This window comes from Rousettus aegyptiacus, unplaced genomic scaffold (assembly GCF_014176215.1).
Source record: "Rousettus aegyptiacus isolate mRouAeg1 unplaced genomic scaffold, mRouAeg1.p scaffold_m13_p_12, whole genome shotgun sequence".
Taxonomy (NCBI): domain Eukaryota; kingdom Metazoa; phylum Chordata; class Mammalia; order Chiroptera; family Pteropodidae; genus Rousettus; species Rousettus aegyptiacus.
The window spans coordinates 23,225,811-23,253,595 of NW_023416287.1; the positions used below are offsets into that span (position 1 = coordinate 23,225,811).

Below are 27,785 nucleotides of genomic sequence, written 5' to 3' on the forward strand. Positions count from 1 at the left end.
GACTTTCCGAATCTCTGGATCAAGCCTTGCCTGAAGTTTTACTTTTCAGTTTCATGAGGTACCACAGTCCATATTTTTCTTAAGCCAGTTAGTACTAGATTTCCTTTTCTTTACAATATAGAATAATTCCTAACATACAGAGAGATGTAGGGTCAGATCAAGAAAGTCTTATATTCTACCCCAAGGAGCTGGGCCTTGTTCTTTTGGAATTGATAAGGTGGTCTAAATTCCTGACATTTTCCTACCAAGTCTCCTAGTGATCCAGTCTCGATGGGCTCGATCTGAACCCTAAATTACAATAGACACTAGTTTTAGTTTATTTCTTTGTTCCTGCTTCACTAGAATTGCCAACTTCCAGCTGGGGATGAGACTGTTCTCACTGCCCTGTACCTCAGCTCTGTTTAGCCATTTTCACATTTGAGGGCTCATTAATTGTTAATCTGTTTGTAAGTTCTATTAGATGTGATTTCTGTCAAAGTTCTTTTGATGACAGATACCCAATTCAGACAACCGTAAGAGAAAGACATTGGAGAGATTTACTGGTTCACATGACAAAGAATGAAGGGGATATTGTTTGGCTTCATGTACAGGAGACCAGTTTGTCTCTTTCCCTCCATCTCTTAGCTTTGCTTTGCAATTTACTAGACTCACTCTCAGGCATGCTGTCTTCATATGGTGTCTCCGAAAGCTAAATCATACTGGTTTAGCATCCTCTGCTGGAAAAGAGTGCCTCTTCCTTAGGAACTTGTAGCAAATAAGGAAAGGTGAGAGTATCATTGGTTCTTTGTCCTTTACTGGAACAATCAGTGTGGCTAGGGTCATGGGAATGTTCTGACAGATTAGACCTGAGTTGAGTACCTGGTCTGGAGTTGGGTGTGAGGTCTAGCTCCATTAGATGGCATGGACTGTGAAAGGGAGAACAAGCAGAAAGGAGAACACATGTAATGTTACCAGAAAGTGAGGCCAGTTCTGGTGACGTGAGAACAGTGACATCCCTGTATATGCTTAGAACCTACCAGTAAGTGTTGATGATGAAAATTGAGAATGGTCTGGAAAATATTGTATCAAGTAATGAAATGATGGTCTCCTAGTTTATCAGGAATTTACTCAATCATTACAAGGAGTTGTGAGGGACCTACTATGTGGAATGCATTATGCTGTTCTCTGAGGTCACTGCAGTGAGGACAGCCTGTGTCGAGTTTCAGGTCTAGTAGAGCCAAGTCACTGAATAGCAGTTATTCATCCTCTTATTTTATAATGGGGTAAATAGGATTATGGAGGAAACAACCAAATATGTGCTTATATTGTGTGAAATTATGCTGTATTGGATGAAAACTTTATATAAAATGTATAATAGACATTTAAAGTTTTTGGCTGATTCCTGGAAGATAGAGTTTACTTATTTGAAAAGGTAAAAATATGGTTATTTAGTAAAAAGAAAAATTGAGCATGAACATCTTAATATAATTTCATAAGTTATGGTACATTTGAAAGCAGGTATCTAACATTTAAACTTTGCCTCTGTGAGAAGTTTCCAAGATAGGCAAAAGTGTTTTTTTGTTTATTACGGTGTAGAGGACAGAGAGTTTGTAAGAGAACAGCGGAGTGTGTTTATGATCAAAACAGATTTTACTAAATATGATCAACTGATTTAATAAATTTGTAGGTTGTCATTATCTTGAATATTAATTATAGAAGTATTACCAGGAACTGTGGTTGAACAGAAATCAGTGGTTTTTCTCTTTAATACAATCTTGTTTCTAAAACTGAAATGAAACTATAGTTGTACTTTTCAAAATAATTTTATCTGGAAATGTATTGACCACTAACCTATTATGAAACTTGTTTTCCACTTATACTTTATAATTTTCTGTGATTTCCTAAATGCGCTATGGCAGAAGTGACTCCCATCCATATATTATATATTGATCTAATCCATTTCGTTACTTTCGTCCTTCCATTTTTCTTTTTCTCCTTATACTTTCAAACTAGTCCTTTATTATTGCCTGACTTCTATTTTTTTTCTCCTTAGGATGGCTTTCTTATATTTGTCTTGCTTTTTTCTTTCTTCTCATTTTATTGATATCCATTTAACAGCTTTCCTTTTAGCACTTGAAGCTGTGGTTCAATTTTATCCTTTCGATTTTTAATTCTTTAAGTTTTCTCAAGTTTTTTCAAGTTACATTTTGAGTGAACTTCAACTCTAGTTATTTATTTACATATTTACTCATCTAGAATTCTATCTTTCACTCATGGAAATTAATTTTAGTTGTGGCCGAATTTGCCATGACTGAATTTATTCTTTTAGATTTTGACGTTAATATTGTACAGTTATTAAGTTAACTGAAATTGCCAATTAATTCCTCTTGGTTTTCTTTTACATTCTAATAAAGAATTTTCTAATTTGTTTATTAATAAGCCTGATAAGCACTAGGGGCTAAAATTTTGTCAGGTGCTGTTAAGAGACAAAAGTCACCTGTCTTGACCAGTGTTTCCTATATTTTTTGATTCGCAGATCCTTTCACAAAAATGTATACTCCTATGGACTCTCTTAGGAATTAAAAAGTAATCTTTAAAAAGTATTCTGTTTTGATAAGATGCTTTTAAATAGAGTAAAAAGTAATCTAATAAAAACTTTAACGTTTTAAATATAATTTATAATGATATTCACATTATAAATAGAAAATTATGACTTTTTTCCTGTTTAACATGTGCTACATGTTTTTTAGTGTATTTTAAATTAATGCGTAAGGAAAAACATGATTTTTACATAAAAAATGATATTTAATTTTGGGATCAAATGTATATTAAAATAGAGATTGAATTTGGCTCTAGTACATGCTATAGAAATAGACAACTTTTCTGTCCTAGTGTTTAGTATTCATGCATTTGTATTTTAAAAATAATTTTTCGAAATTTTTTGTTTTGTTTCTAAGTGATAAAATAATAGCAGTTGTCAGCTATTTGTAAGCATTTCTCTGCAAATAGCACATTTCTGGTATGGGTATTTTTTTCAAAACTGAATGAAAAGGCCAAACTGGCTATAATTGTCACTTACTTTCCCCTTTTACATTGGTTTTTGATGTACTAGAGATGTCTTGCAAAGCTATGTATACAGGGATTTTGATCAGAAGGTTTGGCAAGATGATCTTGAGGCAAATTTGCAGAATTAGATTCATTTTATGCCTTTCTATAACTTATATTTAAATATCATGTCTTATGCATCTCTTTTAATACATACCTTTACTGTTTTTTAATTGGAACATTATTTAGGCCACTGGTTTAGATATACCAATCAACCCTGACCAAGTAACTGGTTGCTTTAAGGCCATCATATGTTTGGTGCAGGTTCAGTCTCTGGGCTGACTTTAACTTCTCTTTGATATGAAATATTTCGGTCCTGTGGAAGAAATACAAAGAATAATAAAATAAACATCTTTGTACCTACAACCTAACTTTGCTAAATTTCCTTTATAGTAATATTATGAGTACATAATAATATAAGTTATGTAATGTAAAATATTATGAATACCAACCGACGTCCCAATGTTATCCCTCCTTAATTCCATTCACCTTACTCTTACCCCAGAGGTAACTAGTATGATGATCCCTTCCATGTATGTTTCTACTTTTACTGCAGATATGCGCACACACACAGAGTTTTGTTCCCAAAAACCAAGGTCATATTTTCAAAGTATAAAAAGTAAACATACTTTTTTTACTCCAAAACATGTTTTTTAAATGCTTTTGAGATTTGTGTTATTAAATGTAGCTCTAGTTGATAGCTGTATTTATTATAGAATTCCAGTTTATTCTGCTAATGGGCATTTAGATTTTTCCAGCTTGTGCTGTTACAAACAGTGCTATAGTTAACATTCTTTACATATCTCTTTGTGCATGTGTGTATGATTTACCTAGTTGCAAAGAATGTCATTTCTAGTGTGTTATAGACTTACTGAGAGGTGGTTTATTTTGTTTGTTTGTTTTTTTATGCCCACAGCACCTGGTCTTCCTAGGTGATCTCCCTCCCATCCAAGTACTAACCAGGCCCAACCCTGCTTAGCCTCCGAGATCAGATGGGATCGGGCTTGTTCAGGGTGGCATGGCTGTAAACTATAGAGTTAGTGGAAAAAATTCATTATATTACTTGAAAATATATTGGGTGGAATCCAAATTCCCTTTGATAACCATTCTCATTCATTAAAAGAAATACTTCCGTATAGTCTTTTTAAACAATTTTTGTAGTTTCTTTTTTTTTGCTTAAATTCTTATTTTTATTCTAATTCCCTGATATAATTGTTTCCCTGCATTATGAATTTTGTCCACTATAAAATAAAATTCACCATTTTAAAGTGTACAATTCAGTGATTTTTAGTATATTTCTAAAGCTGTGCAGCCATCATCACTATCTAATTCCAGAATATTTTCATTATGCCAAAGAGAAAACCTATGTTTATTAGCAGTCACTCCCATTCCTCTAGATTCCTGTTCCCTGACAACCACAATCTACTTTCTATAGATTTGTCTATTCTAGACATAGCATGTAAATGTTATGAGAAAGTAAGTGGCATTTTGTGACTGACTTCTTTTACTTAGCATAATAGCATAATGTTTTCAAGATTCATACATGTTGCAGCATGTATCCATACTTTATTCTTTTTTATGGCCGAATAATATTCCATTGTATGCATATACCATGTCTTATTTATCCATTCATCAGTTGACAGACATTTGCATTGTTTCTACCTTTTGGCTATTATAAATAATGCTGGTATGAACATCCATGTACAAGTTTTTGTGTGGACATGTGAGTATGTCTCTTGAGTGTATTCCATTTAGGAGTGGAATTGCTGGGACTTAGGGTAGCTCTGTTTTACTTTTTGAGGAAGTGCCAAACTTTTTCACAGCGTCTATACCAGTTTATATTTCTACCAGCAATGTATAAGGGTTCCATTTTCTCTACATCATCACCAGTACTTATTTTCTGTGGTTTTATGTATGTGTGTATGTGTGTATTTATGCATACAGGCCACCTTGGTGAGTGTAGCTGGTTTTGATTTGCATTTCCCTAATGACTATTGATTTTTAATATCTTTTCATGTGTTTGTTGAGCAGTTGTTAGGCATTTGTCTATCTTCTTTAGAGAAATGTCCACTCCATTCCTTTGCCTATTTAAAAATTAGATTATTTTTCTTTTTTCCGTTGAGTTATAAAAGTTATTTCTGTGTTTTGGATAGTAGACCCTTATCAGACATATGATTTGCAAATAATTTCCTCTCATTTGGTTGGTTGTTTCACAGAAAAACAACTTTGAAAGTGTCTTTGACATACAACAATTTTTAATTTTGATAAAGTCTAATTTATTTTTGTTGGACGCTTGTGTTTTAAGTGTCTTATCTAAGAAACCATTTCCTAATCCATGGTCATAAAGATTTACATGTGTGTTTTCTTTTTAAGAGTTTTATAGGTTTAGCTCTTATATTTTGGTTCTTGATCCATTTTGAATTAATTTTCGCACATGCCGTGAGGTTCCACTTCATTCTTTCACATGTAGATATCCAGTTGTTTTAGCACCATTTATTGAAGAGATTACTTTTCCCCATTGAATGGTCCTGGTACCCTTGTCAAAAATCAGTTGACTCTAGATGTATTGATTTATTTTTAGACTCTCAATTATATTCCATTGACCTGTATGTCTATTGTTATGTCAGACTAATTTGATTGCTTTGTAATAAGTAGTTTTGTAATAAGTTTCAAAATCCTCCTATATATTTAAAAAAATATTTTATTTTGGGATAATTGCAGATTCACAAACAATTACAAGAAATAATATGAATAGATCCATACCTTTCCGCCCATTTCTCTGAATGGTAACACATGTTGTGTAACTCTAGTGCAACCAGAAAATTGGCATTGATGCAATCTATCGACCTTATTCAGATTCTACCAGTTTTACATGTACTAATTTGTGGGTATGTGTATTTGTACTTCCCCCAAAGAATTTTATTCTATTTCTATGCTTGAAGTTTCTTTTTTAAATTAGTTTCAAGTGTACAGTACATTGGTAGACATCTATATAGTTTATAAAATGATCCACCCCAGTTACTCCCTCCCTTCCTTGACCCTTTACTTAGCCTGTGTATTACTGCTAACTACGTTGCCTATGCCGTGCTCCCCATCCCTATGACCATCCATCAGTTTCTAATTTGTATTTTAACCCTTCACCCTATTCTCCCAGCCCCCCAAACCCCACTCCCCTCTGTCCATCACAAAATTGTCCACTATATTTGTGAGTCCGTTTTTGATTAGTTTATTCTTTTATTCCTTAGGTTCTGCGTATAAGTGAAATCATGTAGTGTTTATCTTTCTCTGTCTGACTTAAATACCTTTTAGGTCCATCAAAACAATATCTTTTTCCATCCTCTTCCTTTTAGTCTCTGTGTGTCTTTTAATCTGAAGTGAGTCTCTTTTAGGAAGCATATGTAGGGGTCTTGTTTTCTTACCCTTTTAGCCACTCTATCTTTTGGTTGGAGCACTTAATTCTTTTCCATTTAAGGTACTTATTGATAGGAATGTAGTTACCATTCTTTATTTCCGTTTTTGATACACGGTTTTTTCTTCTTAAAGAAGTCCCTCCAACATTTCCTGTAATACGGACTTGGCGGTGATAAATTTTTTTAGCTTATTTTTGTCTGGGAAGCTCTTTATCTGTCCTTTAACTCTAAATTATAGCTTCACTGGATAAAGTATTCTTGGTTGTAGATCCTGGGTTTTCATCCTGTCGAGTGTTTTTTGCCAAGCCCTTCTGTCTTGCATAGTTTCTTTTGAGAAATCAATCAGCTGCCAGTCTTATGGGTGTTCCCTTATAAATAACTATCTGTTTTTCTCTTGCTGCTTTCAGTATTCTTTCTTTGTATTTAACCTTTGGCATTTTAATTATAATGTATCTTGATGTGTGCTTCTTTGGATCTTTGATATTTGGAATTCTCTTAGCTTCCTGGGGTTTTATGTCCATTTCCTTCACCAGATTAGGGAAGTTTCCTATCATTATTTCTTCAAATAGCTGTTCAGCATCTTGATTTTCTTCAGTTATGCCAATCAGATGGATATTTGGACCCTTAATAGTGTCCCATATGCTCCTTAAATTATTTTTATAGTCTTGTCATCTTATCTCTTGCCATTCTGCTTGCATGTCCTTGGTTTTCCTGTCCTCTAGATAGGACATTTGATCTTTTTCTTTATTCACTTTGTTTATTACTTTGTTTATTCCATTTTATTCCACTTCTCATCTCAGATGTGTTCTTAATTTCAGACTGGTTCCCTTTTATAATTTCTTTCCATTTCCATTTTTAGGTTTTTTTTTATGTCTTTGTTGAAGTTCTCACTGAATTTAACTAAAAGTTCCTTGAGCATCTTTATAACCAGTGTTTTGAACTCTGCATCTGTTAGATTACTTGACTCCATTATATATGGATCTCTATTCTGTTCTCTCATATGGCTTCTGCTTCTTTGTCTTCCCATGTTGGCTGCCTTTCTGTGTCTGTTTCTATGTACTAAGCAAAGCTCCTAAGTCTTCCCTTCTTTTTAGTATAGATTTGTAAAGTAGGTGTCTAGTGGCACAGTCCTGAGAGGGGTTCAGCTGCAGGACAAATTTAGTCCAAGCCTCTGCCCCTCAGGGGCCACCTGTTAAGATTCAACAAGCACCCATAGAAGCTGTGCTTATAGGTTGCCTCTAAAGGCCACAACAGAAACCGAGGCCAGCTGCTTCCAGTGTGAGTCTAGGCACTGCTCAGCAAGGAGCACCCAACTCACTGAGGATATACCTGGATATGGCTTGGGTGGGGCCGCGAGTTGGGGGAGGCAGGGTTTCAGGGACTCCTGGCAGAGCGACCTCTGTTATCCAGGTTGATGACCTCATAGCTATGGCAGCATGGTGTCTGCAGCACTGATAGAAAGGAGGGCTCAGCAGGGAACAGTGGATACCTCCAGCACTTTTCTACAGAGCTAGTCTTTCCTCAGCCCTAATTCTGACAGTATCTCCCTGGAAGTCCCTGGTGCCTCCTATGTGCAGCCCAATTGGCACTGGTGCTCAGAGTAAGCAGGTCCTTAACAGCGAAGATCGGCTCGTGGATGCAGCCCCTTTAAGAGGCTTCTGCTGTTGCCTCCATCTCCCTCAGCCTCTTGAGACTGGGCAGCCCTGAGTCCTACCTGCTGCCATTGCAGGGTGATTTCTTGGATTTCTCCCTAGTTGTATGGCTTGTTCATCTAGATTTCAGGCGATTTTTCCTTGCTCCTGCTCCTTGATTTGGTCACTAGAGGGATGAACAGAGCCTTTATCACCTACGCCATTTTTTTTTTCCTCCTCTGAGCATACAGGCTTTCTTAACAGCTAGGTTTTCTGGTAACTGTTCGCACCTGTGCTTTGGGGGCAAGATGGTGAACTGCTCATTATTGCCACCGCCAGTAGGTCTTATAGTGGTCAAACCTGATAAACTGTGCATGCGAAACATTGGTTCGACAGTAACAGCCAGTTGAAGACTTAGGGCGAGGTCTTGCACAAAGTAGCATCTATCTTTGTGGGCTTGGAGCTGGCTCAGTGGCCATGGATGGGTTCAAAAATGTTTCTTGAGTATCTTAATCATATGTGTCTATAATGAGGATTTGTTATGTAAATGAAATTTTCAGCTTTCTGGGACCATGAGACCTGACATGTTGAAAATTTTCTTCTGAATTAACTAATCATTTTGGTTATTTTTAATACACAACTGATCAAATCACATAAGTATTATACAAATTTGTATAAATGTTTTTTAAACGTAACAGGTTTTTATTGAAAAAGCATTTCTTATTTTTATTTTTATTTTTTATTATTATTTTTTTAAAGCCTACAGCACCCGGTATTCCTAGGTGGAATCCCATCCAAATACTAACCAGGCCCAACCCTGCTTAACTTCGAGATCAGACGAGATTGAGCATGTTCAGGGTGGCATAGCCATAGGCAGAAAAGCATTTCTTATTGAGATGGGTAGTACTTTTAAAAAGTCTGGCCACTGGAATGAGACAGAGTTCAGTATATTTTTTTTCTTTTGGTAAGTGTAAAACTGAGAAACCTTGTTAATAAATATTAAGTATATTTAGACAAGAAATTTTGATGTGCCGGCATCTCTCAGGTATTTGAACTTTTAAATTATGTGCCAAAAGTCAAATGGTAATCTCTGATGAAAAATTCTTTTTAAGTATCTGCTAGGTGACAGCTGAGTGATATCTGCCTTCAGTTTTTGCATTATGGTGGTATGTCGTCTAGAGGCATGCCTTTGTTTTTGCCAGGTGGGACATGCTTCCCTCTATAGATCGTAAGGGGAGACAGACCAGCAAGACTGTGTACGTTTCCCCAGACAGATTCATTTTAAGAAAAGGAGTGTGTGGAAGATATGTTTAGAAATATATTTCATTTAAACTGTCTAGACCCTATATCTCATTTTCATGTACCAACCCAGTTCAGTTTGAAGGCTGGTCACTGGAATATATTCTTAGGAGTAAAATTGTTGAGTCAATGCACTTATTTCAATTTTAGATATTGCTGAATTGTCCTTAAAAGGGATTGGTTCAGTTTTTACTCCCATTATTCATGTTTGGGTGTTCTAGTTATTTTTTTACTCCAGTCTAATGAGTATGAAATGGTATTTGGTAGTTTGATTTTACATTCACTTAATTACTAGTGAGAGTTTCCTTTCATATGTTTAAAGGCCATTGGGTTTACTTTTATATGAATTGCTTTTTATTGCCTTTGCTCATTTGTCTATTAGATTGTTTGTCCTTTTTTACTGATTTATAGGAGTTATATATTCTGGATATTAATCCTGGGATTATATGTATAGCAATGATTTCCTAGTGAAGGCTTGTCTTACTTTATTTTGCAGTTTAAAATTTTTGCCTATAAATGATTGGATAAGTAAATAAATGATGAGAGGGGACAAATCTTATAGAAGAATTCTGAATAATATAAGTTCTAGGATGTGGAACGTAATTTATCCCTTGTTCCCCTTGAGTATAGACTGGATTTAATGACTCTTATCCAAAGGATAGAATAAGGAAGGGAGAAAAGGTAACTACAGTGGAGAAACCTGGCAAATACTACCTTAACCAAATAATCAGGGTAAGCATTGCAATGATAAGATATGTTGATATCATGTGCCCCTGATAAGATGTGATTAAGAGGAAATATTGCCTCTGTGGTATTTCCCCCCAAACCCATAATCCCATTCTAATCATGAGAAAAATATCAGATAAATTGAGGGACATTCTACAACATGCTGAGTAATATTTCTCAAAACTGTCAAGGGCATAAAAGATAAGGAAGCACTAAAAAACTGTCACAGACCAAAGGAGACAAGATGAATAAATGTAATGTGATATTCTGGATTGGATCTTGTAACAGAAAATAGTACATTAGTATAAAAACTGGAGAACTTTGACTGAAGTCCGGTGTTTAGGTAATACAGATATACCTTTATTGGTTTCTTAGTCTTTTCTGTAAAATCTAAAAGTACCATGGTCATCTAAAGTGTTAACATTAAGTAAAACTGGGTAAGAGGTGTCTGGGAATTCACTGTATCATCTTTGCAACTTTTCTGTAAAATCTAAAATTATATTCCAAAATAAAAAGGCTATTATGAATTTTTTAAGTTAATTTTGTTGAATCTAAGGTGCCAGTGCTTATAAGATACACCATTATTTTCGGTACTACTAACAAAGAAAAGTGCTTCTAGTAAAATTAAGAAATGACATCAGTTCTAAGAAGCACCTTAATTCAGAGCTATTAAATGAGAAAAAAAGGCATATCTTGAAATAGATAAACTATATGGTCTTTTTAAAAAATAGGTAACATTCAAAAGCTACAAAAAGATATATGGTGGAAAGTTTACCTTCCTGGGAGTAGTCACTTGTTATCAGTTTCCTATGTAGCCTCCCAGATACGTTAGCTTCATATATAAGCAATTATATATGTTGTATCCTCCCCCTGCCTTTTTTTTTACATAAGCGGCATGCTGTACTCACTACCCATACTATGCTTTTATCCCTTCACTCTCACTGAACAGTATCATGTTGGAGATAGTTTCATACCAGTACTTTCTTTTTAAGAAATGATTTGGTATTCCATTGTATGGATGTGCCTTAATTTATGTGGAAGTGTTGACTGACCTTGTACACATGTCATGTTATACATTTGTGGAGTCTGCCTTTAGGATTAATTCTTTGAAGTAAAATTGCTTCATCAGAGGGATATGTGCATTTAAAATTTTATTGCCAAGTAACTTTCCATAGAGATTTATGCAGTTTACATTAGCAGCAGCAGTAACTCATGACTTGTTTTTAACTTTCTTTATAGTGTCTTTTTAACAGAAATTTTAACAAATTTTAATATAGTCAGTTTTGTTACTCTTTCTTTATAAGCTTGAACTTTTTTGTGTTATATTTAAAAATTTCCTCCCTATACTGATGTTGTAAAGGTACTCTCCTATTTTTCTTTTCTTCCTTAGTGATTAAAATTTTTGCTTTTTCACATTTCGATCTTTTTGTCTACTTGTAATTTTATGTATAGTTTGTTGTAATGACCTAATTATTTTTATTTGGTGAGCAGTTGTCACAGTCCTATTTATAGAATAGTATGTTTTTCCCCTATGGATTTGAAATACACTTTAGTCATATAAAACTTCAAGTTTGTCTTTGTTGTTTTAGCTCTTTACTCCTCTAATTTCAGTATAAGTCCTTGTTGAGATTTTGATTGGAATTTCACCTGATACTGAGATTAGCTGGGGGAAATTTATCATCTTTATGATACAGAATTTTACCATCCAGACATGCTTTACATTTCCATTTATTTAGTTTCCTTTTATGTATTTAAGTAAATTCTTGTAACTTTTTTCAAAATGGTCTGATACACTTTTATTGGATTTATCTTTAGATACATAATTTTATTGCTTTGACTATAACCTAATGATTAGTGTAGTACATGGGAATGGACTTTTTATTGTTATTATTTTTATTACAGGTATCATTATAACACTAAGTAATATTTAGCTTATGTATCTCTGTGGTTGTCTGGGCAACCTGGCTGATCTCTGCTAAACTTACTCACCTGTCTGGGTCTAATCTGGAATTTGGCTCATCCTCCTTGGACCAGAGGCTAGCTAAATCTTAAAATCATGATGATGGCAGAGGTGCAAAAGCAGCATTGATATTCTTATGTGTCACATTTGTCTAGGAAACCTTCCTAAATTTTTGTAGTATCAATAGCTTGACTATGGATTCTCCTGTTTTCTATGTTAATCATGAGGGCAATAAACCATGACAGTTTATTTCTGATCTGTATACTCCATGTTTCTTTTTCTTGTCTATTTTTTCCCCCTGGGTTTCCCCATATACTTGACTATTTGTTCATTTGCAAACTCTTCTTCAGGCCTCTGAAAATTGGAGTGTTTCAAGGCACTCTCTGTGTATCTGCACTCAATCCTCTAATACACCTTATATTCAGATGTTCTCCTTAGCCCCAGAACTTTAAACATTGTAAAATGGAACCCTTGATTTTCACTCCAAGCTTGTTCAATTCCCAGTTTTCTCAACACACGTATGGTACCACTCAGGTCAAAAACCAGTGTGTGTTCCTTACTTTTTTTTTTCCTTACCTCCAAAGTATTGTCAATCCCGACTATTTAATCGGTAACATTTATCTAAGACTCTGCTTATATTCTTTTTTCTCCATTTGTAGACAGGAGCCAGATTGTATATGTCTTTGTAGTCTTAACCATTAAAAAATTCTGAAAAGTATAAGGTGGTATACAAATAAAATGTGTCAGATGGCTAGCCGGAGTTGGAGTTAAATGTCAGTATCCTTAAGCTTCTTTTGTTTCTTTAACCTTGCACATTGCTTTTTCTTGCCTTCATTACATATTTACATAGACTCTTTGAAAAGGGTGTAGTTACAAAGAGCTGATTGCCAGCAGGGTTGATCTTTGGTTGAATGAGGTGCTATTTTATGTTTATTTTTGTCTAATATTCAGGGTGCTATGAGAGATTCTGGTTATTGCATACAAAAGAAAGAGCAAGAGCATATGCTAGATAGGGGGAAATGTGTGTGAATGGCTAGGTTTGTTTTCTAGGGAGAGAGGAGGGAATTTGGAATGAATAAAAGCACAGTAGAGATGAAAATGGGCATGGAGGGTTTGGGGGACAGTGACAGGAACTGGCTTATGGTGAGAAGAAGGATTGACATTCTTAGTAGCTAGAATGTCAGGATCAGGAGTTTGAACTTCATTCCAAAGTCTGTGCAGAGTTATTGTAAACACTTGACAAGAGTAGTAATATGGTGACATCGGTGCTTTAGGAATGCTGTTCTGGCTGTGGGCAGTTCATAGAAGCTGTGATTGTACCCAAAGGCTTTGGCAGTAAGGGTACTATGAATTGTTTGGTTTGGGGTTGGAGTGTTGCAGTGGGAGTGGAGATGAAGGGGTGAATATAAGGAAGCCTTTGATGACAGTTGTATCATAAATTGGTCATATGTGATGAAGGGGATAAAATAGAAGAAAAACCCAACAAAGGTCATTTAGGGCTATTTTATCATTTCAGGTGGATTGTAGTTAAATGGGAAGAGATCGTCCCCCCGCATAAAATTAATATCATTATTTGCTAACGTTATATCTAGAGACCTAGAAGAAACAAGGGGCCGTATAGAACAGAACCAAATATAGCTTCTGTCAGAACCATATATTTTGGCTCCTGGTTTCATTGCAGGGTTCAGTTTTGTTGGTTCTGGAACTATCAGTTTCTCTTGTTGTGCTGCCCTTTTATGCTCTGAGTTTTCGTTGCTATTTAGAAAGACATAATACAAACAATATTTATATGGCTGCTTAAGAGAATGCTTAATATAAGTTGTTGGACTCTCCTGGTTCTTGAACCGAACTAGGCATTCACAAGGCACCTCTCTACCTGAGGTGATGGAGTCAGTGTTCACATGTCTTGAACAAAGGCTCTACCTCCAGTTCTTTAGCTTCTGAAATGCTTTTTTCTCCAGACTGTCATGGATACATAGAGGAATTTATCCTTGACTTTCTTTGTAGTAAATTTTGTTAGCGATAAGAGCTTAAAAATTTTTGTTGCTGTGAAACTGTGCTGGAACTTTCTTAAGCAGCAAATGTTACGTGAACATCTATGATGTTTTAGGCAGTAGAGAAAAAGGAGTAAATGCAGTGTGTCCTTGAGAAAATTATGTTAGGCTGGCAGGCAGAGATATTTCTATTAGTAATAATCAGACTACATGGTAAATCTGAACACAGATAAGGCATCACTCAGTACAAAAAACATTGGGTACAGTTCCCAGAATTCCAGAGGACATTCGAACTGCATTCTGAAAGGATGGTTAGGTGTTTACTAGGTGAGGAAGCAAGAGGGAGTGAAGAAGGGAAGTTTTTCTAGACAGAGAAGCCAGGATGTGCTAAGGCTTGAGGACTTAAGGGTAGGTAAGTTGAGGGAGGAGAGTGATACTTGGCATTGCTGCAATATGGTTCTGCTCAGTCAGGGAAGCAGTGGCTTAGGATGGACCAAGAGAGAGAAATTTAGCGATGGGTCTTTCATGCAGTTCTAAGGCAAGAAAAGCTTTCCAAGTAGGGTTTGACGTGATCAGATTAGCCTTTGAGGAAGATGACAGGTGGCTCTGTAGAGAACTGGCCAGAGATCTGGGCTGAGCTGTTGCAGGAGACAAAGTTTGGATGCAAATTTGAACTAGAGTATTGGCATTGGCAGTGGGGGAAAATGAGAACGGTTATGTAAGCTGAACGAATGGGTGAGGCATTGGAAGAATTGGTAAGTTTTAAAAGATAGGGTGGGTGATGACCAAATGGTGAAAAACAAGACTTAAGAGGATTTAATGACTTAGATCTATGACTTAGGAAATGTGGGTCTGAAACGTGGGTCTAGCTTTGTGCTGGAAATGTAGCTTGGTAGTTACTAGCATATAGATGGTGGATGAAACCATGAATGCAGCAGATAGGATTATTTTTAGGGAGGTCATGGAGAACTGGATCCAAGGACAGATTTGAGCAAAGATGTCCCTTTTATTGAGTCTTTCAAAGTAGATGATTTTTTATTTTTTTTAAATGAGGGGGCCTATTATTTTCTAGCTTTAATTAACATCGCGAATGGGTATAGTAGGATATCCTAAACATTAAAGCATACAATATTCATTTGTAATGTTTATAGATTTGTAATATTTATAGAGTTGTTATTTTTAAATAATTAAAACAGATGCTTAATCTGTTTTCTTTTAGTACTATTAATATGAATAAATTTTCATAAACTTTTTCATTATATTTTGATTTTGGAGTATATATTAGAATCATTTGTGAAGCTTTTAAAGACCCCAGTGCAATGCTAGATTTCACCTGAGATGGTTTGTATTGGGGCCCCATTATTTGTCATTTGTGTGTTTTAAAGCTCTGTGGGTGATGTTCTCTAGTCGAGAACCCTGTTTATCAGTGGTTTGGGCAGAGGCTTTGTTAGTATATTTTGTTTCTTGCTTATATAGTTTTATTATTATTATTTTTTTTTTGGCATAAAGTTGTGGCAGGAAAGGCCACACAGAATATACTAGCAAATTCATTGTTCCCGCCACCACAGTGAGACCATTTATTTATGTGAATTTAAATTATTAAAAAAAAAAAAATTCAGCAGGTTTGTCTAGGCTCAGAACATCAGAAGACTAGTTAAATAAAATATGGCATGTTCACCCAATGGATTGTTGTATATCTTAATGCACTTCATTTTGTGGATTATGCTTTAGAATCATGTAGATCGTTTACCGTATTATAAAACCAAAATAAATTGAGAGAAAAGGCAGTCCCTAAAAATCAAATGCCAAATGAAATAAGTGAATCTAAACAATCAAGTTTGAGGCTGAAGCAGAGAGTATTTCAGGTGGCTTTGAAACATAGTAATTTGACTATATATTTCTAGTGGGATATACACCCAAGGACAAACAACTGCAAAGACATTGTAAACTCTTTTTAGTAATCAAATAGTTGGTGGTAATATTGCTATTATTATTCTGGAGGTGTGTGTTGTAAGACAAAGCAAATGGATACTTATATTGGATTGGGGCCCTAGATTTTGGTGTAGAAAAGAGATACAGTCAGAGAAGTTGGGTAAGAATCCTGGAATCCTAAACTTGATTTGGAAATGTAAGTATGAACTCTTGATGTATTTTCTCTTTTAAAAGTGTATTTCCTAGTTCTCTCTACGGAAAAATCCTAGAAACCATCATAGGTAGTATTAAGCACTTCAGGTGCCAGTCTGTAGTCTCTAATAATTTCCACTAATAATTTCATATCACAGAACAAGCTACTGGGGATATTTCTGTTTCTATCAATGGTAGAATAGCTTTTTCTAAGCCAACACTGCAGCTGAAAACAACTAGAAAAGCTGGGAAATATATGTATTTAAAATCTGTTTGAAGGCTTTAGAGAGTGAGCAAGGCAGAAAGCAAGGACTTGAGAGACCAAAATTTCAGAGAGAAGGAAAGCTTAGAGTGGTGAGGCCAACTTTTGGTACAGCTTTTCTCATAAAGTGAGTGAGTGGCAGATTTGAACTGTGTCACTAAGGTTGAGCAGAAAATGGTGGCAGAGAGCTTGTGATTCTAGGCAGTTTTTTGGTAATCATGTAGAATTGGGGGACAAAATTGGAGTCAGGGCCTGCAAATAAAAAGAGGCACTGAAAAACTCTTCAGGCTTTTAGTTGGGAACTATGAAGGATCAGCTATACTCTATGCTTAAGGGTGAACTAAAAATAGATCAGCTCTCAGGAAGGCTGAAGCCTAGCTCTCAAATCACTTTAATCCTTGATTGGATTAAGAAGATCTGCTCCGTCGTTGCATACTAGAAGCAAATGTAAATCTCTGGAGGAAGACACCTCAACCCATTGATTCAAGTTATCTGTACAGTTTTTATATATTCAGTGATAATATATGATATATGTTTGTATATAACTATATTATATTTATAACATGATAAATGTTTATAAAATGTAGTCTGGCATTCAATAAAAAATAACCAGATATATAAAAATAAAAGAATTGACTGAAAATCAAGAGAGAAAACAGATAATTGAAACAGATTCATAGGGAGACTTCCAGTACAGGTGAGCTGGTATAGAGCCATTTTTCCCTGCTAAGTCCAGCCGTAAATCCTGGAATCGGTTCAGAAAACCAAAGAACTCTGAAAGGTTGTAAGAAGGTGAGCTGGTTTGGGATCAAAACATTGTAAGAACAGTATAGCCATAGGACATCTTGCATGCCATCACCCATTAGAAGGCCCCCTAGACATGTTGTTTCTGACTCCTTGACCTAGCAGTTCAGGTAGGCTCATTCCTCCCCTGAATCAAATGGGAGTTCTTCTGAAAGCATCATGCAAGCCTGACAACAATGACAAAGGTGATCATTTGGGAGAAGTAGCACCCTCCTTCCTCACCTGTCTTGAGACCTCTTTTCTGCTGAGAAATATCAAGGCAAGGAAGCAGAACTGATCTCAGCTACAGCAAACATTCCAGTCTGAGAAACATCTTTGCCCTTGGGGACTTGAAATTTTTCTCCCCCGCCCAAAGATACCAGGATGGGCACTACTTGCAAAAATGACGCAGCCTCAAGTGGCCTAGTCTAGGAAAGTGTCTTTGGCCACATGGTCCTGAGCTGCTTCTCAGAGAAGCTATTCAGAGACACAGGGTCAGGTGGATGGAACTGGCTGGAGGGACCCAACTATAGCAAGTGGCACATTCTTGGAAGCCTTTTTTTCTCCGTGGGCTTGAGACTTGCTTTTCTCACTCATAGACATTGGGGAAGCTGGAGTGGGGGGCAGCCTAGGGCTATCACACCCCTTCCCCACCAAGAGATACCTAGCAGCCTAGCTTGGGGAAACGCCTTTTATCCCCTCAGGCAGTACCAACAGCGACCAGTGTGAACCCAGTAGCACTAGATGAGTGAAGCAGGCCAAATAATACCACAGAGGCTCTGGAAATTAATCTATTGGAATAATAGCCCAGAAAAGTAGGCCAGATCTACATGCTAAAACTAAACCAAGATGACTACTTGCTAAAATAAAAACCTTGTTAAGACCTTATGTTAGTGACTTCTAACATAGTAGGCAAAATGTTCAAGATAATAGTAGAAAATCACTTGTCATACCAATAACACAGAAAACTGCAACTTGAATCAGAAAAAACAATCAATAGACACCAACACAGGATGAATCAGATGTTAGAATTTTCTGACAAGAATTTTAAAGCAGTGTCATAAAAATGCTTTAGAATCAATTAAATATTATCTTGAAACAAAATACAAAATCTCAGCAGAGAACCAAATAAAATTAATTAGAACCATATTAGACATGAAGTTAGAACCAAATGGAAAATTTAAAATTTAAAACATAATTACAAACAAGTTTACTGAATGGGTTCAGTAGTAGAGTGATAATGATAGAAGATAGAATCAGTAAACTTGAGAATAGAACAATAGAATTTACCCAATGTAAACAGGAGAGAGAAAACAGACCAGAAAATACATGATCTGTGGAACAAAATATCTAATATTCGTGTAATTGGGGTTTCAGAAGGAAAGGAGAAATTGAGTGGGGCTGAAAGAGCAATTGGAAAAAATCATGGCTGAACATTTACTAAATTTGGCAAAAGAAACAAACCTACAGACCCAAATCTAAAGGCACACGATGCAAAGTTAATATATTGAAGTCACTTTCCTATAAACCAGCGATGAAGAAGGGGAATTTGAAGTTAAAAACACAGTGCCATTTGCATTAGTACCCCCCAAAATGGAATACTTAAGTGTAGGTCTAACAAAATATGTACAAGATATATAGTAGAAAAACTTCAAAACTGGTGAACAAACTCAACCAAATGGAAAGATATTCTCTATTCATAGATAGGAAAACTCAGCATTGTCAAGGTATTGGTTCTTCCTAACTTGATCTATAGATTAAACACAATCCTAATCAAAACCCCAGTAAAGTTGTTTTGTGGATGTTGACATACTATACTGATTCTAAAGATTAAAGGGAGAGACAGAACACCCAGAATAGCAAACAGTATTGAAGGCGAAGAACAAATTTAGAGGACTGACATTACCTGACTTCAAGACTTAATGTAAAGCTATAGTAATCAAGGAAGTGTGATATTGGCGAAAGAATAAACAAATAGATCAGTGGAACAAAACAGCCCAAAAACTAAGGGCAAAGAAAAAGTCTTGAGAGCAGCCGGAGAGAAATGATGCATTACCCTAAGGGCAGGGGTCCTCAACCCCTGGGCCGTGGACTGGTAATGATCTGTAGCCTGTTGGGAACTGGGCTGCATCACAGGAAGTAGGCAAGGGAGCTAGCATCACAGCTTCAGCTTCACCTCAGATCATCAGGCATGAGATTCTCATAGGAGCATTGGTCCCAGGTGTCACAAAGGTTGGGGACCACTGCTATAGGGAACTCTAATTCAAATGCAGTTGTCTCATCTGAAACCATGGGGTCCAAGTGCTGAAATAAAAGAATTAGCAATTGTGAATTTTATGTCTAGCAAAACTGTACCTTAGGAATTAAAGGGAAATTAAAACATTCTCAGATGATGGAAAATGAAAAGAATTTATTGCTAGCAGACCTACCCTTAAAGAATGGCTATAGGAAGTTCTTTAAGCAGAAATGATAAAGGAATGCATCTTGGAGAACCACAAAAGAAGGAATAATGGAGAGAGCAGAAATATGGGTATATACAATAATAGACTCTCTTATTCCTCTTGAGTTTTAGCAATCAGATATGATTTATTGCATAAAATCTGATACTAAATATGATATTTAAACTAGTGAAGATAAAGAACGTAAATGGAGGTTAGGTTTCCATACTGCACTCAAAGTGGTAAAATGTCATTACCAGTAGATTGTTTTCTTGCATGTGTGTACTCCGATACCTAGAGTAACCACTACGAAAACTGTACATAAGATAAAAACAATAAATCAAGATGGAATCTTTAAAAAATGTTCAAGTTACCCCTACAGGAAGGCAAAAAAAGAGAAAAACAGAAGCATGTGAACCAGAGAAACATATTAAACAAATAATAGGGTAGCAGACTTAAGCCTTAATACATCAATAATACCATAAATGTAATAATACCCTAAATGTAAAGGCAGATGAAAAAAATGTAACCCAACTATAAGTAGCTTATAGGAAAGTCACGTTAGATTCAACGATGTAGGTAGGTAGAAAGTAAAAGAATGAAAAAACTGCTGAGCAAACATTAATTTTAAAAAGGGCATGAATGGTTATATTAATATTAGACTTTAGTGCCAAGAAATTACCAGTGACAAAGAAAGACATCACTAAAGATAAAATGACAGATTAAACATTGCTAGAGGTTAAGTATGGGCAATGTACCAGGAAGGTGCAGTGGGGGAGGGATGTGGTTATAAAGGGGCAATATGAGGAATCCTTGTAGTGTTGGAACTGTTCGGTGTCTTGACTGTGGTGGTAGTTACGTGAACCTGCACAGGTGACAAAATTGTATAGAACATACACACACACACTGAGTATAAGTAAAATTGTGGAAATCTGAATAAGATTGATTTATCAATGTCAGTATTTTGGCTGTGTTGTTATAATTTTCAAAAATGTTACCATTTGGGGAAAGTGGTCAAAGTGTACAAGGAATCTGTTATTTCTTGTAACTGCATGTGAATCTTCTATTTCAGCTAAAATTTAAATGATTAAAAAAGGCTCAAGGATATAGGAAGACATGACAAATAAATACAATGTAGGATTCTGGTTGGATCTTGAAACAGAAAAAGGACGTTAATGGAGACACACGCAGGGGAGTCAGCAATTAGAATGATTAGAAACAAGCTTTGAAATAAATGATTAATATCTTTAAGAATTTAAATGACAAGATCAACAATTTCAGGAGAGAATTAGAACATATAAGAGAATGGAAATTGAAAACACAATAACTGATTTTAAGAACTTTACACATAGATAAAGAGAGAATCAGTGAACTGTAAAGTAAGTTGGAAAAAAATACCTGGACAGAAGCACAGGGAGGAGACGAAAAATACTCCATCATTTGTGCGCTGTCTCCCCCAGCCCCACACACTCAGTTTTCTTTTTCCTTGAACCATTTGGGAGTAAGCGCTCTTTATATAATGGCCTTCGACCTGTTCCAACTAAAATACTTCAGTATGTATTTTCTAAGAATAGTGATAGTTTTAAGAGACTTAAGGTATAGTTTTTACCTTCAGTAAATTTAACATTGGTACAGGTAATTCTGTTCTTTTTGAAAGTTCCCATTATGCCCTTTCCCTTTTATGAAAGACCTACATTTGTAGTTGTTTTTACTAACAAAGAAATCCAAAACCCGAAAAAGTATTTTCACTTATATGAAAAAAGATGAAAAAGGAAATTAGTGTTCAGCCTTTGTTTTTCAGTAAACTGTTATAGAGGATTAACAAAGACAAGAGCTAAAAAAGACTAATAAAATTGATAAGCTGATGGAGAGATTGATAAAGAAAAAAAAACAAATTACTGATATCAATAATGACAAATGACATCACAATAAATCCTGCAGATATTGGAAAAATAATAGGAGGATGTTATTAACAAGTTTGTTCCAATAAATTTGAGAAATTGAAATGACTTGTGAAACTCTAGTAAAACCAACACACTAAAAAGAAAATTCCGGGCCAAGATAACTGCACCGGTGAATTCTTCCAGAGTTTTATAGGAGAAATAGCACCAATCTTACACAGACTCTTCTAGAGCAGAGGAAGAAGAAGTGAAATCCCTTATTTGTTTTTATATATCCAACATAATTTTGTTACCAAAACCTGACTAAGAAGAAAACAGCAGCCCAGAAAGATATAGTGAAGTGGTCACAGGCAGTACCAGTGTCCATGCCTAGATCATTAATTATACTATAAAACAGGAGTCCCCAGCCTCTGGGTCCCCAGTACTGAGCCATGGCCTGTTAGGAATCAGGTCACACAGCAGGAGGTGAGCGGCAGGCAAGCGAAGGAAGCTTCATCTGTATTTGCAGCTGCTCCCCAGCGCCAGCATCACAACCTCAGCTCTACCTCAGATCATCAGCCATTAGAGTCTCATAGGAACATTGGTCCCTAGTGCCCAAAAGGTTGGGGACTGCTGCTGTAAAACTTGACCTGAAACTTGAGGTTGCTATTTCTGGCTTTCCTCTTTCAAACCTCTCAAATTTTTCAGCAACCACTTGTTGGGCATTCACTAGAATATAGGGAATTTCAAATTAAAAACTTGTAAAATTAAAAATAAACAGGAACACCTAATACAGAGGGGATGTGGGCAATAGTATATTTTCATATATTTCAGGTACAAATGTGAATTGTTACAGCTTTTTTGGAAGATAACTTGGCATCCTGGTTAACAATTAACATTCATATTTCTTTTGGCCCAGTAATCCTCCTCCTAGGATTCTATTCTTGGAAATAAAAGCACAAGTAAAGCATATGTATGGTGATATTTATTGCAGCAGTGCGCATAATGCCAAACAACTGAAAATAAAATGAATGTTAGAAGGAGAAAATCAGAAAAAAAAAATTATACCTCCATAGGTTGGAATATTATGCTACATGAAAAAGAGTGAATTAGACTAATAGCTGTTGGAGAGAGTCCCACAGTTTTGTTGAGTAAGAAAAGGAAGATGCGGAAAAGTTTGTATAGTAATTAGTTTGTGTAACCAAAAAATGTTTTAAGAGAACCATGCATATATATCATGAGCCCATGAGTGTGAAGGAAAATAATTAAGGATGCTTGCTAGTGGTTATGTTTATCTTGCAGGGGGAGGTTGGAGTACTTGGGAGATAAGTAGAAAAAGAATTGTTCTTTAGTTGACAAAAAAAAACCTGTTCGTGATTATATTTATTCATTAGCTATAAAATTGTATACATGTATATGTTTAAAGTTCATAAATAAAAGTAAAAAAAAAAGATACTTAAAATAAAATGACCTATTTCTTTTCTAAAATGATGATATTTTACAAATACATGAGTGTGTCCATGTGAAGCCATAGAAACTTTTAGGAGCAAAACAAGCATCATAGCCATAAACTTTTCGAGCCAGGAGAGCCTAAAAAAATCAAGGAAGAGCATGTGCGCGCGCGCGCGCGCGCGCACACACACACACACACACACACACACACACACACACACTAACCCCAGTGGGAAATTTACCCATAAAACGTGTGGTCTCTGTGGTTGGTTGTTGTTGATCTTCAGAGACCTTTGCCTTCTTTTAATTTGTCATTCTTGGTGTTGTATTTGTGTTCAGTTTGTAGCATGATGGCGACAGTACTTCGAGTTGTAAAATCCAACCATAGCAAAGTCCAGAGGGAGAAGGATGGTCTCTCTTGAGTCTGTTGTAGGTTGGGTTTCTTGGAAGCATTTGCTGAAATGGAATTTGGGATACAAGTTGATTATAACATCTGGAGTAGGAAGGGATCGGAAGCAGAACAGAGCAAAGGAAGAAGTAGAGCTTCGGTGCAGACCTGACCAAGGGGAGCTCTGCAGCATTGCCAGTCATAGTTGTTTCATGTTGGATTGAAACACCTCAGCCTTTATTACCTCTCTGGTATGGGCTGCCCTGGGAAGGTGGCTCCTGAAGGAACTGACAGCTAATGGCTGGCTGATGACCACACTCCCTGCTACAGCAGGCATCAGGTCCTTTCTTGATGGAGAGATCTAGGTGGCACATCTCTCTGTCTACCACACTGTCTTTAAGAATGAAAATATTTCCTAAAAGCCTTCCATCAGACTTCCCCTCACATCTATGTATTAGATTATGTGCTGTGACAGAGACTAATAATGACCCTTCATAGCCTTTCTCCACTTCTGTAGTCAAGAAAGTCCTGGTTTTCAGTGGATACATGGTCATTTGGGATACTGGCTACATTTCTCAGCCCATATATTTAGATATGTTTAACTTTTGCCTAACGAGTGCGTTGAATTTTCATGTTTGACTTGGAGGGGATGTGCCCTTCATTTTCTTTTCCTCCTCCCTGCTGAGTAGAACGTGGGAATGATAGCTGGAGTTTGAGCAGCCATCTTGAGTATGAGGTGCAAGCCACATGTTGAAGATGGCAGAGCAGCATGATAGAAGAACATTTGGTGCTTGATGATTATGGAAATCAATACCTATGTGCTCTGGGTTGCTTGCCTGTGGACTTTATATCTCAAGCCATTATTACTTAGGTGTTTCCGTCAGTTGCATTGGAACCTTATGTTAACTCATACACATTTCTAATCATTTATTGGCAAAGGGCATAGGAAATCATGATTGGCTCAGACTAACATTTTTGGGGTTGGGGACTAAGACACGGAGATATTTGTGTCAGTTAAGTATAGCAGAGGGGCAGAAGGGCAAAGAAATCCAGAGCTTTTCAGGGCAAGATAATTGTGATGGACCATGAAATCCTAACTAGGTAAGTGGGAAAAAATGTGTGAGTAGTGGGGGATGAACCTAAAGAAGTGTCGTTTCAGTGGATTAGAGGTCCCTATGGGGCTGATGACTCGCTAAAAAGGAGGAACTAGGCTAAATGAACTAGAGAGGTAGAGATGGTAGTCAGAATATAGGATGCCTAAAATGAAGATTTTGGTGGTAGTGCTATTACTGGTAATAGTAAGCCCTAGGGGAGTGGGTGACTAAAATGGGGTGGAAGGAAAGATTATTAATGGTGAAATTAAGAAATGGAGAGCCTGGGTTTGGATGGAACATCTTGGATGTTGATTTAGTTACATGGAAGGCAGTGAACTAGATGGTAATGTCTTCAGTGGGTAAGAAGTAACTGGGATCTCAGTAGATATCTTAAAAAGTAAGAGAGGCTGATCCAGAGGAAAACATCTGTTTCAGAGAGGCTGCATTGTTGATAATGGAAGAGGGAAGAAAATGATCTGGAAATAGCAGTTTGTTATATTTCTATATAACAAAACATACTAGACACAAAGTATAAAGAAAAAAGTAAACTGAGAAAATGTATTTATTGTACATTTAACATACAAATGGGAGTTCTTTAATATAAAAAGAGCTAAACATTATTTTGAGAAAGAGAACTTGACTGCAAAGTGGGCAAAGAACATGGAATCTTTTTAAAAACAAATTTTTTTAAATTAAGTTTATTGGGGTAACATTGGTTAATACAATTATGTAATTTTTAGGTGTACATTATCATTTGACATCTGTATATTCTACTGTGTGTTTACCACCGAAAGTCCACTTTCCTTCAGCTACCATGTGTTTGATCCCCTTTACCCATTTCACTCTCCCCCTAAACCCTATATTTGACTCCCTTTACCCCATCTATCCTCCCCCTCCGCCCCCATCCTACTAATAACCACTGGTCTATAGTCCTCTGGTAACCACTAGCCTATAGTCCATGTCCATGAGTCTCTGTTTGTTCGTCCTGCTCATTTGTTGCACTTAGTATTATATCCCACATAAAAGTGTTATCATGTGAGTTTCAGCTTTTTCTGTCTGGCTTATTTTGCTTATAGCATGACTATCTCGAGGTCCATCCATGTTGTTGCAAGTGGCAGTAAAATTTCATCTCTTCTTATGACTGAATAATATTCCATTGTATATATCTACCACAGCTTCTTTAGCCAGTCATCTATCATAGGACACGTAGGTTGCTTTCATGTCCTGGCCACTGCGAATAATGCTGCTTTGAACATTGGTGTACAAGTTTCTTTTCGGTTACGGGTTTTCAAGTCTCTGTGGTAAATTCCCAGTAGAAGGATTGCTGAATCATACAGTAGATCAGTTCTTAGTTTTTTGAGGAACCTTCATACAGTTTTTTATAGTGGCTGTACCAATTAGCAATCCCACCAGCAGTATATGTGGGTTCCTTTTTCTCCGCATCCTTTCCAACATTTGTTATTATTTGTCCTGTTGATTATAGCTATTCTAACAGGTGTGAGATGGTATCTCATTGTGGTTTTGATTTGCATTTCCTTAATAGCTAGCGATGTTGAGCATCTTTTCCTATATTTGTTGGCCATTTGTAAGAACATGGAATCTAAATTCACAAAGGAAGAAATGCAAATGAACAAAACATATAAGAAGTTAGTCAAACATTAGGGTTAGTATCAGTCAAAACATTAACGAAATACTGGAAATGCTGTTGTGTTGGCAAGACCTAAAAATATTGCTGAACTTCAGGCTTGGCATGAGTGTGGGAAGATAGATACTGATGTACATTGCTGATGGAGTGCCGTAGATTGCCACTTCTGAAGCCACAGATAAACAGCTCTGGTGGGTCTGTTGTGTGTTGGGGTTTAATGTGCTTGTCCAGCACAGTTATGCTGTCTGTGGTGTTATTGTATTAAAAACTTGTAACTGTTACTGTGTGATCTCATTTTTAAAAAACCAACTCATATTAAAATTCTTTGGCCATATTTATGGTACAAAATATGATTTCCCCATCTCAGAAGGATTTAGATTTTTTTTGTTGTTCAGTCCTGTTCGTTTTAGTATATTTGTAGCTTCTTAAGTGTATATATTTGTTTATCTATATTTGTGTAATCTGAATATAACTATCCAGTTCCTTTTTTCTGGTTAAATAGCATGCATTAATGTATTCACTGTACTTAACTTGGATTGTTTTGAAAATTAAGAAAGATATTGATATAGATATTTTGACGGATTTAAGTTTTATTTTTTTTAATTACAGACTAACTGGATCTTCTGGGTTTGTAACAGATGGACCTGGAAATTATAAATATAAAACGAAGTGCACGTGGCTCATTGAAGGACAGTAAGTAGTAATGACTAATTTAATTTTTTTTCAGGATAGAGCTCAGTGTGGCATTACTCTTTTCCTACAAGTAAAATTAATAGTCTGAGCATAAAGTACTTAAAATATTTTTACTTGATAACTTTTTATTTTGTAAGTGAATTTGATTTTCTTATTTTTCTCGTCATTGTTACTTTAAAAAGTTTCGTGTTGATTTAATGCTGCAAATGAATTGTACACATCAGAAATGTGTATATTTTCAATTGTAGTAAACTGTTGAGTATTTTAAAGGGTTTATTTAAAACGTTAAGAAAATTATAATATTGTGTCATTATCCTAAGTACCTATTTTTACTGTGGGCAGGAAAGTCAGAAAAACTGTTATTGCCCAAACAGCTCCTTCTCTGGGCTTCCTGTGCTCCTCAGCTGGTTCCTTCTTTTTCTTCCCTTCATAGAAAACCTTTAAAACAGTGTTTGTCAAGCTTTTTGTTCTCAGGATATCTTTATACTCTTAAATTTTTAGAATTCCAAGTAAGTTTTGTTTATGTGAGTTATGTGTATGTTTACCATATTAAAATTTAAAATTAAGAAATATTTAATTCAGTTTAAACCGAAGAATAATAAACCCACTATGTATTAGCACAAATGACATATTTTTATGAAAAAGAAACCCTGTATTTAAAAAAAGTTAGTGAAAAGAATGGCATTGCTTTACATTGTAAATCTCTTCTCTGGCTTAATAGAAGACAGCTGGATTATCATAATTTTTTCAGCATTCACTTTGTTACAATATGATATTGTGGGTGAAGTATGAAGAAAATTAGATTTCACTCGAATTTATAGTAGTAAAAGGGAGGGGATTTTAATAGACCTTTTAAATGATTGTGGATTTTCTTCTTTGATACTATACTAAAAAATTGACAAGTGGTAATTTCTTAAAAATA

General features: G+C 35.8%; 1 protein-coding gene and 2 pseudogenes across 5 annotated transcripts in view; 1 reads left to right on the top strand and 2 right to left on the bottom strand.

Moving 5' to 3' along the window:
• ATRN (attractin) overlaps positions 1 to 27,785 on the top strand; it is a 172,299-nt gene that overhangs the window by 39,179 nt on the left and 105,335 nt on the right. For all 5 annotated transcript variants that reach the window (XM_016139006.2, XM_036229603.1, XM_016138745.2 and 2 more), the window contains exon 2: positions 26,780 to 26,863. Coding sequence is in view for 4 of the 5 variants with exons in the window: in XM_036229603.1 (XP_036085496.1) it covers positions 26,780 to 26,863 (84 nt within the window). In the remaining variant the exon portion in view is untranslated. The remainder of the gene's footprint in view (positions 1 to 26,779; positions 26,864 to 27,785) is intronic.
• LOC118610238 lies at positions 3,992 to 4,114 on the bottom strand (annotated as a pseudogene).
• Positions 8,883 to 9,000, bottom strand: LOC118610317 (annotated as a pseudogene).